Here is a 15,853-nt window from a genome sequence, read left to right on the forward strand (position 1 = left end):
CGTGACGATGATTAACTTTTTTTTTTTTATTTTAAAATAAATCAAATATTAATTTACAATAAAACCCTTCAACTCAATTTATTATATAATTTATTTATTTAATTTAACAAAAAAAAAAAAGTTTTTTTTTTAATTTTCAATTTTATATAGGTATTATTAATTATTTGTCATTTAATTTGAATTTGAATATTTTTTTTTGGTTTGATCTAAATTTAAGTTTATATTATTTTGAAGAATAAGGGACCTTCATGTTTGCGGATGATCAAATCGATTAAAGTCCTTGACTGTTCTTCTTGCTCAGAGTGTCTGACAGCGTGACGCAATTTAACTCGCTTCTTGGTCTCAAGATTGTCTCTTGCACGATTTAATGCATAAAAAAAAAAACATTTATTTATATGTATATTTGTGTGTGAGTACATCCGGTCACTCATATACAAACACACACGAATAATTAACTTGTAATATCAAATAATTTGTAAATTGAATAATTTTATATATTAATTGTCTATTATTTAAAATAAATATAATAATTATATTGTCATATTTAATAATCAATATATATTGATGAAAAATACTTGTTTATTTAATTAATATAACAATAGTTTATATTATCTTTTTAATAATTACAACATTAATGTAAGCTTTAGTATATATATATATATATATTTTTTTTTTATTTTAATTTGAGATAAATTGTAATTCAACTCGTTAAAAATATTGATTACTTTTTTTTTATTTGCATTTATATTGTGTCTCGTTAAACAAGTACATCTCTTATCACAAAAAAATAATTTTTTTATTATTTATTTATTAATAAAAACAGCCTTGACAATTTAATAAAAAATTTAAAATAAAATTTAAAAAAGCAGCTGCACATTGAATTTTTAAATATTTATCATCACAGGACTACTATACCTGTATTTCTATTTTTTTTTATAGCATCACCTTTTTTGTATAACACACCGACAATCACCCTAATAAAATAGCTGTATTTTTTTTTTGCCCTTTTATTCTTCTATAGATATACTGTAGTGCATTTAAAAATTATTTCCTGATGGTTTTTTAACTACTGACCTTCTGGGAATTTAAAAAATCACAACAACAACAACAACTGAAATTAATACCTTTAAAAATTAAAAAAAAAACAAATTTTATTTATTATTATAACAATAATAATTTTTATGTTATTTATTATAAACTGGAAAATATATAAATAAATTATTGATTTGATCAAGGACACAGAACATCACTTGAAATCAATTTAAATAATTATTATTATTCATAAGATTTAAATATACCTATATATAAACGAAATGACTTATTTTTTTTGTTTGTAAAAAATTGCTAATTTTATGTCGTAATAAAATGAAATATATATAAAAATTTGGCAATATATTTTTTTTAAACAATATATATTTTTATTTATTTATTCTGCGAGTTATATATCTCTAAAGTATTTGGACTTTTTCAGGCTCATTTAAATTTTAGAATTATTATTTCCTCAACCGCCCAAAGAATCTACATGTGTTTTTTTTTTTTTTTTATATTTTTATTTTGCGTTGTTTATATTATTTATTTAAGTGAGTGTGTCTGTTGTATATATTTTTTATTTCATGCTGTGTCAAACCAAACTGCCAATATCGTGATTGCCTCATTTTTTTTTTTTTTTTGTTGCGTGCATTCGTCATCTTGGTGTGTAATTTATTTGAATAACAAAAAAAAAGGCCTATGCATATATATATATTTATTTCCAATAATAATGAGAAAATGGAATGATAATTTTATTTTTTTAGATATAAATAAAGAAAAGGGTAGCTCAAATCATTTCGCAAATTTATTTCTGTAACTGCAGCAGATTTCCTTCGATGGAAGAGACCTTTATAAGTTTTTTTTTATTTTATTTTATTTTTTTTTTGAGGACGAATTTATTTACTTTTCTTCTTCTCAACATCCCAGGGACATTTGCGAGAATTAAAAACCACTCGCTCTGCAGTATATATATGCAATGTTTAAATAAAATATATATATAGTTATATTTACTTTGAAAAATTATATGTATAACGAAATATTTTTTATAATTATCACAACATTATTATAAATGTATAGTCATAAACAATTATTTTTGTTTTTTCATTTAGGCAATTGTCTAGATAAAATTATACGTGCAGATATACAAATGATTTTAAATTATATATAACATTATATTTGTTCAAAAAAATTCTTTTTCAATGAAATTTTCGTGAAATTATCTTTTTATTATTTCAATAAATGACTAAATTAATAAAGTGAGGCTGTCTGTTGTTTTTTTTTTTTATAATAAAGATATTTTTCTAGAAAAAAAAATTGATATAAAAAGACTAATTAAAAAAAAAATAATGACTTTATTTGGTATTGATTTAATAATTATATTAAGAACACCCTTATTTGTATTTTTGAATTTTGTCATCGCCATATATATATATATAATATAAAACCTACGTTGTTTATTAAAATAAATAATTACTCATTATACCATCATCATCACTCCATATGTCTATTTTTATTTTTTCAATTCTTCTATTCTATTCTATCCTATATTATACCACTACACGTGCCAACAAACACAAAAAAAAAAATAACATAATAAAAAACAAGGTATATATTATATTTATTTTCACGACATCTTGATGCTGCAGAAATATTTTAAAATAGAGATAAACGTAGATGCGTAGGTGCAATTTGAAACCATAAAAAAAATAACATGAATGGCCAAGTTGAATATACTCATGCACACAATCCAGGATGCACTTAAAAAAAAAATTATTATATTTTTTTATCTTCATTTTATTCTGAACGTTTGTTTGTTCCTTGGATAAATCTTTGTGTCCCCAGGTCATATATACATACATACATACATATTCCCATGCAAGCTGAAATGCATCACATGCGAGTTATATAGAAACGCGTGGCAATGTAATTACATGGTGAAGAGGCAAGAAGAAGAAAAGGAAGAAGAAGGTTATTCGATTTATGGTCCTGTCTCGTTCATCTTGCTTTGCGATATTATATATGCGTTGCCAGGCTGTCGTGGGCGTTAACCAATAAAGAGTGCAACGGATGACTAATTGACCATCCTCAAATTGTGAAAAAAAAAAAAAAATTATTTTAAAAATGAATAATCATTGAAGGAAAAAAAATGCACTTCCTCTTGTCATTATCTTTCAATCAGAAATGGCATAAATTTTTATTTTTTTTGATAAATATAAACAAAAAATCTATGTAAAATATTTATTTATTTATTTATTTATTTATTTAAAGTTGCCCCTAACATAACATTTTTTGGGCTACATGAAATAAGTGTACAATAAGTTGATATTATACTAATTAATCCATGTAAAATAATAATCATTACAAAATTTAAATTCTTTTTTTTAATTTTTTTTTTAATAATCTTCGTTTGACAAAGTGAAACAAATTTTAGAAAACGATTTGACCCGTATAGTGGTTTTTTAAAAGGCTTTGCCGACTTTGATATATTTTTTTTTTCGAAAATAAATAACCACATCAGGAAATGTCGTTCAAAATTTTATTGACGCATGAAAAAAGTATATTAATTTTAAAAAAGTCTAAAATTTTACTAATTTGTTTTCAAGAAATTTTATTTAAAATGTTATTGCTATATACATATATATAAAATTGAATATTAATATAAATAAGCACAATAAATATATTATATTACAGGTAAATCGTATATATATTGTGAAAGCATTTGATATTTCCAGCAAGTATGTATATATTGTACATAGGAGTGGTTATTACACTCATTTGCGGATAAGATATAAAATATTCCTGAAATATAAGGACATGTTTTATAGCGATGATAAAAGCTTCCAGTTTTGTATTTTGTTGGTGCTAGTTTAGTTATAAACTTGTTTCTATTTTCAAATTTAAACCGGCTGTTTAACAAAAAAATTTATATAAAACCGTTTTGCAAAAGTACTTTTTCCCATCGCATCCAAATAATATATGTTTAAACAGGTATACAATAAAAATTATAACTTGTATAATATTTAGCATGACATTTTGCATAAAAAAATAATAATAATAAATAATTATTATATTAACACTATTGATATTTAATAAATAAAATAATTATAATATATTTTTTTTCTTCAATTTAATAAAACAAGAGATTAATTTTGTTTATGTCGTTATTTCAGTGTGTTGAGTGTATTATTTTTGATGATTATTGTTAAATAAGGTGACAATCCATGAAATTTTATATTAATATATATATATATAAATAAAATAATAATAAAAATAAACAAATGTTGAGCTCAACGGATGTCACGGTGAATGGACGAGGTTGCTGTAACCTCGGACGAGGTCGCAACATCCAACTCAACATATCCTGTCGTCCATGAGCACCACTACACATTTAACAACAATATAATATTATTATTTATTAATCATTTATTTAAATATTCATGTATAGTTTTTTTTTTTTCTTTACGAAAATGGTATAGCGTGTGTGGATATCTTTAACCCACGGTTTTTCATTTTGAATAAAATTTTGTATCCAAATATTTTATTTTGTAAATAATATTTAATTGAAATTTTTAATAAATTATCAACAATATCTAGAGAAATATAGTATAGAAAAAAATTAAAAATAAGAGTAATTATTCGCAATAAGTTTACATATTTTTTGATAATTTATACATTTGAATGAGCTTATTTATAAAAATTTGAATAATCCTAGATGATTATATACAAAACAATATTATCATATATTACTTCTGTAAATTGCAATTATTTCAAAATGTTACACCAACAATTTGGAATGCGGTCGAGTTATCGGCGTTGCATATATATATATTTATGAAAAAATGAAAAAAAAAAGAAAAAAATGAATTTCTTGGTTTTATTGGCGATTGCCTGAGGATTATCATGAAGTTGAATCGATATACTAGATATCTCTCTTCTTTTATAAAATGGATAAAATAAAAATACAAGAAAAATGAAAAAAAAAAAAAAAAATCAAGCAACAATTTCTCAATACATATATATATTGAATATTCGTCTCGAAGCGACTTTGACGATTCACGTAAAGTTGAGCAATATTTAACGACTGCGTACATATGTATGCTCAACTGATAATAACTTACAAAAATATATTTCAAAAGATAATATATGAAAATGTGGAAATAAACTATATATACAACAATAGATGGTCAAAATTTAAATGAAAAAAATAATAAAATATCTAATTATCAAATAAGTAGTCATTTACGTTAAATAATTAAAATTTAATTAATTTTTTATTTATAAATAATATAATATAATTAAATTCATGCCATAATGTCGATTAGACCGGAAGTCTCGTAAATAAGTGACAAAAATAAAAAAAAAAACTGATGAAATATATTTGAATATTTGTTTATTTTTCGATAAATTTAAAATTATACTTTTTATCTGTGTATATATATTTATTTATTTATTTCTCAACATATACATGTATACTTATTGTTGATTAATATTTTATAACTTGATTCTCAATTGATAAGAATATTATTATTGCAAATTTATATCAAAAGTTTAGACTTGATAAGTCAATTGATTCATACATTTTGTAATAATAATAAATATATATATATAATTAAAGAAAATAAAAATTAGATAAGACGAGAATTTAAAAGCAAAGTGAATGGATCATTGCAGAAATAATAATTGTTAAAAATAAAGATATATATATATATGTATAACAGTCTCGAAAATAAAATCGCGTTGTGTCATTGAACCGAGAAAGAGTCTTTATATATATATTTTTTTTTAATTTTTTTTCTTTGCTCCAAGGCATGTTACAATACAATTTTATTTTTTTCTCGCCCATCAAGAATATTACTATATACCTATATATATGTTTTTTTTTATTTTATTTTGCGCAATGCAAAATTGATGTTGCGATTTTGAAACTGACCAGCTTGAAAACAAGTTTGTGTCTTGTGTCTTGTGTCTTGTGTCTTGTGTCTTGTGGGTCTGTGCACCGAGGAGCAATTTTATAAGCAATTTTGTCATGAAATAATATATTTACAAAAGATCCCTTCTCATTGATGTTGACACATACCTTATACACACTATTTTACCGAAAATAAAAAAAAAAAATATACATTGAATTATTCATACAAGTATCACATAGGTATATATTATAATTGTATGATGAAATTTTCGCTTAAAATGTATAATATCATAATAATCATAATAATCGTAGCTGATAAGCGACAAAGAAAATAAATATATTAATTAATTAATATACGCATTATTTTTTACTTTATGTATTTTAATAACTATATATTATATAGCTTTTGAGGAAATAAAATCAAACTATTAATAATAATACAAATGAAATTATATATTTTAATAATTGTGTTAATTGCGTGAATCATCATCTAGATCATCTAGATCATCTAAATCATTGATTATTTAACCTCGACATTATGTTATGATTGTGAACATTTGTGAACATGTCTCTAAGCACGTAATCTCCAAAATAAAAAATCACACATGTCGAAATAATAAATATTAATTTATATTCACTTTATTGACTTTGTTTGAGTTTTTTATTTTATTTTTTTTTGATGATTAAAAAAAAGCTGTATATATGTATTCATGTTTGGTTAATTTTTATATTTAATTTTACATAATTCATGTAAATTTGCTGTCAGCTGTATAAGAAATATTCAAATGCTAAAATAAAAAAAATATATAATTATATTTCAAACGCTGCAAATACACAAGTACCTATATGTAAGTATATATACAACACGTGGCTTTTAGAATAAATAAATTTGCAAATAAAAATGAGATTTTCTTTTGCGATAAAAAAATGAAACAAAATAAAAAATGCGTTTGATTGAATTGTCATGTGTGTGGTGTGTGAATTTTGGTAGTTTATTTTGGCCCATCCACATGACACCACTGTGCTGTGTGTGATAATGTGTATATAAACTATTAAGTAAAAACTACGTCATCGACCAACGCACACGTCCGGCTGATATACAGTATATACACTTGTTGACATTCCATCGGGCCAACAAAGTGTTAACTGTATATAATAAGTGAGCATGTGAAAAGACAAAATACTTGATTCTCATCATTTATAAATATTTTTTAATTAAAAATTAATAACCAAAACCATTTATCAAAAAAAAATTAAATTTTATTCTTCAAATAGAAATTTAATTAAATTTTAAAAACATATCAACTCTTATCGGTATATAGAATATTCTTATCAATTAAATTTATTATAAAATCATAAATACTTTTTTTTTAAACTCCAAAAAGAAAATAATTTTTTTATCAGAAACCAAAGAAATTTTTTTTTTTTTCTAAACTGCATTACATCCGCATCGTTAAAAAAATGTGTCATAAAATTCCCACGGATTTATACCCTAAAATAAAAAAATATCAAAAATAAAATCACGAAAAGAAAGAAGCCATAGAAAAAAAATTTAAAATATTAGACAAAATAATATCTCTATATTAATTAATTTACAGATATAAAAATTATATTTTAATTACAAACAAAAGTAAGTACATTAGCATTTATATATAAGTGTATATTATTTTTTTTCAATTTACAATATCTCTCTCGACAAATATAATGGTTTACGTGGTGCAAGACTAAAAGCCCCACGTCACCGATACAATAAAATATATGTACGCAATCCTCATTCATCATTCAACACGCAAACTCAAGGATAAAAAAATAAAAAAAAATTTATATATAAAATTGATAAATAAACCCCGCCAGAGCCAATAGGTAGGTACATTTACAAAATAAAAAAAAAAATAAAAAAACTCAAACAAGACTGCGCATGCGTAATCTACATTACCGACAAAGTGTCGCTAGTATCGCAACCACTGTTTGTTTATTATTATAAATTTGTGTGTGTGTGTATGTATTTATTATTATTTTTTAAAAGCACACAAGAGGTGGAAAATGATGATCAAAATCAGTCGTGAGTTGCACAATGGCGCGTACAGTCGTTGTTTGATGTAAAATGTTGTTATTATCTTTGAATAGTCGTTGTAACTGAAGCGGAGGCCGGCCCAAGTCCATTTTGGACCGTTCCTGTTACGCCGAGTGATATTAATATTAAAATAATATTCTCGACCCGCTTTAAAAATAATATATATTTAATTATTCATAACTTAATTTATTGATTAATTTCTAAACCGGATATATACTTTATATATTTGAAAAAAAAAAAAGTTTGTGATAAAAAAACAGCAACAGCAACAATACAAAATACAAGGATTACTGTGTAATTATTATAGTGTTGATGAATAATATTTGTTTATCATCTAAATGGCTCAAGACTGACTTAATTTTCAAGAGGTAAATTTCATCATCATCATTTATTTTTTATATTAGATATAATTAAATTGTTGATTTTATTTTATTTATTTATTTTTTTTTTTGGAGTACATATCAAATATCTTTTTGGGCCAGGTTTCTAAGGAATTTATTTATGCGTACGTGCGTGTGTGTTGTTTTTTTTTTTCTTTTTTTTGTTGGTGATGAAATATTGTATCTAGCTTGCTAGATGTAGTGTGGATCCAGTGGTGGTGTTGTTGTTGTTGTTGTTGACCTCGATCAAGGCTAAATATTTGATTTTTGATGTACACACAAAGAGATGCATTTATATGATTTTTTATTTTTTTTTTTTTTTCAATTAAATTAAATATGTAAATTATGTAGATTTGTGCTAAAGCATGCTAAAATATATGCAATGTGTTATTTCATCATAAAGAATTTGCTCATTCAAGTATACACACATTGATCTGACATGTCTCGCCCAATTTCGTCATAATTAAACTGGCGACACCGCAGTTAAAGATATACTCTTACATTGGTACATATATGTAACTAAAATATATAAATAATTAAATTTATTAAATTACATTAAATGTACCTATATCTATTTTTATTATTAAACTTGGATTGATTAATATACAAATTCAAGGTCAAAAAAAATTATTTAAACTATATTTATCAAGAGGCAAAATAATAATGATGATAATATTTTATAATTTAAAAAAAAGATAAAACATGTTGAAATGAAAAATATGAAAAAATGTTGAATGACGTCGGACGGTGACGAGGCTTAGCTTTTTATATTTTTATATACATATCTACGTTACTGACGATATTTCATGCAATTTCACACGTCCGGTTGATTCTGCGTGGGAGTACTTAGTAAATATAACTATGGCTACTATTTGATCATGCGCAAATTAATTATTATTAATTATTCATAAAATTACATATATTGATGGCTAATAAAATTTAAGAAATTTTCACCTTCCAGAAGTAGCCCTTGACCTTAACTAATTGTAATTGTCTCTCTCTCTCTCTCTTTTTTTTTTCATATATCTTTTAAAACATATATACACCTATATGAAAAAAAAATATAATAGTAATATAACAATTATTATCCTCCATTCGTCCGGTTGTTTGTAATTACACAAGTACCGAGATTTATGTTGAAATTGAAACTCACCGGTTTTATTGTAAATTATTCTGAAATCATCATCATCATCATTATCATCATACTTTGTTGTGAATCACACTGATAATAAATCATTAATTTTTAAACATTTATTTTTCAGAATCTTATCAGGGTAACTATCAAGGTCCGTCCAGGAATTTAAAACCAGTTTAATAAATATCTGGCAAGGTCTTCATCATCATAAATAGGATTGAAAAATAATAAATTTAATACAAGACGAAAGAGTGATACATCTTTTATAAATAAAATTAATATATTTAAAATTGATAATACAAGCTACCATAGTTACCTGGTTAATTATTTTACTTTACTTTACTTTGTGAGGTGATAATAATTAAGAAAAAAAAAATATAAAACAAATGCTTTTTGAAGGTAATAAAAAAACAAAACACATATGTGCAAAAGATTAGCTTGTTAGCAATCACAATTTGCAATTATTGTGTAGTAATGTTATATACAGGAGAGAGAGAAAATATATTATAAATCTGAAATACACCAGCAAGAGTGTTCCAATTCGTTGAAGGTCAAGCGAATCAAGTGAATTGCATTTTAAAAAAATAAAATAAAAAAATATTAGTGTCATTTGAGTGTTTATATAATTGTGTTGTTGTGGTGTCTATTTAGTGCCTAAAAAAAAAAACATCATTGTCATAATAATTTAAAAGTGTTAAAAAAATTAATAATTTTCAATATGAGATTAGCAAATCGTCAGCATCCGCTGCGTCTACAAGTAACACGTATAAACAATGGTAAATTTTTGGTCAATCAAAATGGACAAATACAACAACAGCAGGATGTCAGTCCAACGAGATGTGATGACACAGCTCAGCAGCAACAACAACAACAACAACACCAACATCAACAACAATTGTTGCTTTTACAACAACAACAATTACTTCAACAACAACAACAGCAGCAACAACAAAAACAACAACAACAGCCAATAGTAACACCAGTTGTATTTCCAAGCTGTGAATCAGTACCAACTGATAATCATGGACCAACATTACTTGGTGATAGATTTTTATTAATTGGACCAGCTGAGGGTAGTGCACTTTATCGTTGTGTTGATGTTAAAACTGGTCAACAACTTGTTGCCAAGGTAAAAACAATTTATAAATTTTTATTCTCAAAAATATATTTTTTAAATTCTTAAACTCGCATGGGAATATAAGTATTAAATCCTCTTAAAAAATTTTAAATTTCCTGCTCATGATAATCTACTAAAAAAATAAAACTAAAAAATACAGTTAGTTATTCAAAATATATATATTTTTTTTTTTTCTTGCAAATCATCAGTTAAACATAATTTAGCAACACATACACACACACACACACACAATTGATAAATATTTTTTTAACCATTGTTTTATACTATTTCCATTGAATATTTTTTTTTTTTTTAATATCATTTGCAAAATGGTATTATACAATGCCACATTACATCAGATCACGAATAAATACAAGGACTTTACTTGTCCCCTGTCCTTCTTCTTCTTTTTCTTCTTTTGATGGGTGTCTGCATCATCATCATCGTCATCGTCATCATGGTTCAACTGTACAAACATTAACACATCAAAAAAAAGCATTTTTAAAATTCATATAATCGCGAGTACAAGCCCAGGGGCATTTTAATTTAATTGATGATTATGTATGTGTGTAATAACTAATGACAATAACAGAGCTTTCGCAAGTATGTATCAAGATCCGTTCACATGTTTGATATAAATTTATGACAACATCATTTGTCATCAGTTTAAAATAACAACAAATATTCAACTATTATTTTATTTTATTGTTTTTTAATTAATTATTGTTTTTTGTTGTTTAGGCATTAACAAGTGCTGATCGCGGTGGTGAGTTACTTTTACAAGCTCACATGCGACTTGCTGATAAAAATGCTGTTAGTAATGTTGCTGGTGTTATTGATGCACCAAATGGAAAAAAATATTTACTACTTGAAGGTCATCATGGTGATCTTCATGCTTATGTTAGAGCCAGAAGGAAATTACGAGAACCAGAAGCAAGACGTTTATTTCGTCAAGCAGCTAAAGCTGTATCAAAGTGTCATGATAATGGAGTTATTCTCAGGGATCTTAAGCTGAGAAAATTTGTATTTGCTGATGAAGCAAGGTAATTAATTTTTTATTCAAAAAAATAGATGTAATAATTATCAAGTGTTTAACTGAATGCAACAACATACTTTGAGTTTTAAAATCATGCCCTGTGTCTGTCTGTGAGTATATTTGCGTTGGCCAATCCGGTTTTGCATTCCTTCGGGGCAAGCCCTCTGGCTCACTTTATCTCTCTTCATCGTCGTCATCATCATCATCATCACACACACTCTGCTATGTTAGTTTAAAAAATAAAAAATATATATATGCGCGTGGTTGTCGAAAGGGAAGAAGGTGAATAAAAAAAAGTATTATTTCTTTCAAAAGAGATAAAATATAATGCAATGAATGAGAAATATATATAAAGATACAAAAAAAAAAAAAAAAAACGTTAAGAAATAAAAAAAGAATGAAGGGGTAAAATGTTGCAAGTCAGAAAAGCAGCATATTGGTTCATCGACTCGTTGGATTTTGAAATCAACCTTACAACCTTCTTGGTGTTATTTCGTATATACAATTAACAAATGTGTGTGTGTATTTCTTTCAACAACACACATACTATTAAAAATATAATTTTAAAAGACATACCGGTAGTACAGACATTGAAATAGATATATATTTTATATTTTATCTTTTTTTTTAAATTAACAAAATAATATTTTTCTTTGAAAATTGTTGATGTGTGTTGTAAGTTGGTAAGTTGTCTATTGGCCACTCCACCTATATGGTCATAGTCATGCGGATGCTTACCGGCCAACGAACCCACAATAATAATCATCATCATCATCAAATAATTAAATTAACAAATGTATATATATATATATTTTAAACAAAAAATTAAAAAATAAATGTCCATGAATATAATATATTCATTATGAGACAATAATTCGAAGGTGAAATACATGAATTTTTTTTATTTTCTTAAGGTCGTGAATTAAGGCGGACTCTTCATTCTGGCCTTCTTGATATATTAAAATTATTATTTTTTTTTTTTTGAATTTCAATAATTTTCCATTCTCTTTTTATTTGAGCGGTCATCGCTCGATCCTTTCGCAACATTATATACCGTTGATCTTCATGGTGAGAGAATAACATGCCTAGAGAATTTTTATATTATTTCTCTTTCTTTTTTTTTTTTTTAAATATTTGTTATTTTTGTCAAGAGAGAGAGTTCGTTGAACTTGGAAAAAAAATTGAGTGAAAGTTTGCAAAGAAAGTCCAAGCTTTTATACATATATTTATTAAAACAAGACAAATATATTATTTATATTTAATTGTTTATAAATTTTACTTTTGATGTAATCAATATTACCCAATGTTGAAAAATAAATGAAAAAAAATTAATTTATAAACTCGTTGAAATAATATTACGCACTTGCATCAAGAAATTTTCTTCCGCATTAATACTCCTTTGCAATTTTAACACACTCTGGTTGCTTAAAAGTCATTTGATAAGTCTCTTGCACTTTGAGGCTTTCTCTGACTCATGTACCAATTTAACACACACACACACACATATTTATTTTCTTTTTTTTTTTTTTGTTACGTTTTAATACAGTACGTGAAAACATTGTATTAACCAATGGTTTGTAACACCAGTTTTATTTATCTCTCTCTCTCTCTCTCTCTCTTCTCAACAAAATTATGTCTCAATACTCTCTTGCTAAATTTAACAAGTCTTTCAAGTCACGACAATAATATCAACTTGCATATTTTATATTTATACACTCAATAATATATAGCTATATAAATTTTTACACTTGTTAATAAATTAAATAGTTTTTATTATTCATTAGTTATTAACTTGATGATAAATTTAAGTGTGAAGTAATCAATTGAATGAATATTAATTATTAAAATTATTGTTTCGTTTTTAGAACTCGTTTACGTCTTGAAAGTCTGGAAGATGCAGTTATTGTCGATGATAATGATGATAAATTGAGTGATAGACGTGGTTGTCCAGCTTATGTTGCACCAGAGGTATTACGTTCTGGTAGAGCATATTCTGGTAAAGCTGCTGATGTATGGAGTCTTGGAATATTATTATATACAATGCTTGTTGGTCGTTATCCATTTAATGATGTTGATCATTCATCATTATTTGCTAAAATATCACGTGGACAATTTAATGTACCTGATACACTTGGTCCAAGAGCAAAATGTCTCATAAGATGTTTATTAAGACGTGAACCAAGTGAAAGACCAGACAGCATTGATGTCACAAGACATCCTTGGATATCAAAACCACTTGTTAATTCATCACACACCAGTGGAAGATCATCAAATAATGATCAACTTGTTCCTGACCAATAATTATTATCAAGACTGAATCATTTAATATTATTATCTTATTATTTTATTATTCCAATTAATAATCATTTAATTATTATTTTTTTATGATTCAAACAGAAAAAAAAATAATAATTCTTTTTTTCTTCATTAGATATTTTAAAGAAACAAAAAATAAGCAAGTCAATATTATTACATGTTTCTTTTAAATAAAAATTAAAAAGTCAAAAATTCATATAATTATTGCAAATAATAATTTGCTAAATAAATTCAGTTAAATTATTAAAATCCTTTCTCTCGAATTAAACTTGGTGGCTGTCGAGTTGAAATAGGATTTTATTTATTTATTTATTATTTTTTTTGATTATTATAAATTGTAAAATCATTAATTATTTTTATTTTCAAATCTAAATAACCTGCCTATCATTTTTCTGTTCGATACAGCTTCCTTATATGTATATGACTTTAAACAATATATATATAAAAAATTGTGTAAATAATTTAAGATTATCATTAATTATATATATTGTCGATAAAAAAAAAAAAATAAATATTGTTAAAGAGCAGATTGAAAGATTAAAGTGATGTATATAGTAGATAGATAATAATAAACTCATTTGTGTTAAATATTTAAAAAAACAAAAAAAAAATCATTAATGTTTATTTATTTAATTTAAATTTGTGTAGGAAAAATAGATACCTGTCTTACCACTTTTGTTAATTAAATGTCAAATTTCATCAATTTTCATATCAAACATAAACACGATTGAAAATGATAACAGATGCATTGACATCATGTGGTTTTTTATTACTCGGTTCAGGATCATCAATTTATAAATTAATAAAACATTCAATAAATAATTCATCTGTAATAAGTCCAAAAATATTAATAGCATCATTTGGAATTGGTGTACTTGGTGCTCGATCAGTCATTAAAATTGTTTATAATTTTTTTCTACGTGAATATCGTGAGTTTAAATTTTTTTACTTATAAATAATCAAATATTAACCATAATTATCATCATTTAAAAAAAAAAACAGCAATTGATCCATTGGAAATTGAAGTTGAACTGAAAAATGATAATAACATAAATATTATTGATTGGAGCTTGTCAAAAATTGGTATTGGTTCAATTATTTATTCACTTTATCAACATTATAATTGTCCAGTTGTTGGATTAATATTACTCAGCACATTGACATCAATTGAAGTGATAAATTTAGTAGATGAATTTATTAAAAATCCAGTTGATGATGATGATGATGATGATGATGATGATGATGATGATGCACCATTAACAATTGTCAAAAAATTTAAAAATTCAATTGGAGGACAATTAGATTATTTGTGGATAATATCAAATGATTTATTCAGGTAAATAAATCACCAATATTAATAAAAACTTAATAATAATATTTTATATTTTTATAAACTTTCAGTCAAAGTGTTGGCAACACGTATTTTCGTCTTGCTAATTTTGCATATTTCATAGCTACAATTTATCAACCAGACAATCAAAGTTGGTCAATGAAAAATTCAATAAATGACTATATGATGTTGCTGTTTGTTATTTTATCAACAGAATCAATTATCCAAACAGAATAAAATCATTGCGGTAAGATTTATTTTAAAATGCATATTAATTTATTAAAAATATGAATCATATAGTTAAAACATTATTTTTTTAAAAATATTAATTTGTATTAAAAATAGTCATACATTCAAAGCTGTACAAATTGTCAAATTATTCTTCATACACACATGTCTTAACATTTTAGTAAAGTATAATATCAAATATTATCAAAAAAAAAAGATAATAATTATATTGCTAGCTAGAAAATTTTCTATTGCAGTCATTTTTAAATTGACAAGAATTAAAATGTCGTTTTTTTAAA

The 15,853-nt window shown here is 24.6% G+C and overlaps 2 protein-coding genes across 2 annotated transcripts; both read left to right on the forward strand.

Annotated features, from left to right (window-relative positions):
• Positions 1–7,974: 7,974 nt before the first annotated feature.
• LOC122860607 (tribbles homolog 2-like) lies at positions 7,975–14,374 on the forward strand. Its single transcript, XM_044164498.1, has 4 exons — positions 7,975–8,380; positions 9,655–10,656; positions 11,386–11,687; positions 13,546–14,374. Exons 2-4 carry the CDS (start codon positions 10,246–10,248, stop codon positions 13,979–13,981), a joined length of 1,149 nt encoding a protein of 382 aa, XP_044020433.1. The 5' UTR covers positions 7,975–8,380; positions 9,655–10,245; the 3' UTR covers positions 13,982–14,374.
• Positions 14,375–14,650: 276 nt separating this feature from the next.
• On the forward strand, positions 14,651–15,778 carry LOC122860608. The gene is made up of 3 exons (XM_044164500.1): positions 14,651–14,925; positions 14,999–15,332; positions 15,398–15,778. Exons 1-3 carry the CDS (start codon positions 14,730–14,732, stop codon positions 15,561–15,563), a joined length of 696 nt encoding a protein of 231 aa, XP_044020435.1. The 5' UTR covers positions 14,651–14,729; the 3' UTR covers positions 15,564–15,778.
• The last annotated feature ends 75 nt before the right edge of the window (positions 15,779–15,853 follow it).

This window comes from Aphidius gifuensis, linkage group LG1 (assembly GCF_014905175.1).
Source record: "Aphidius gifuensis isolate YNYX2018 linkage group LG1, ASM1490517v1, whole genome shotgun sequence".
NCBI lineage: Eukaryota > Metazoa > Arthropoda > Insecta > Hymenoptera > Braconidae > Aphidius > Aphidius gifuensis.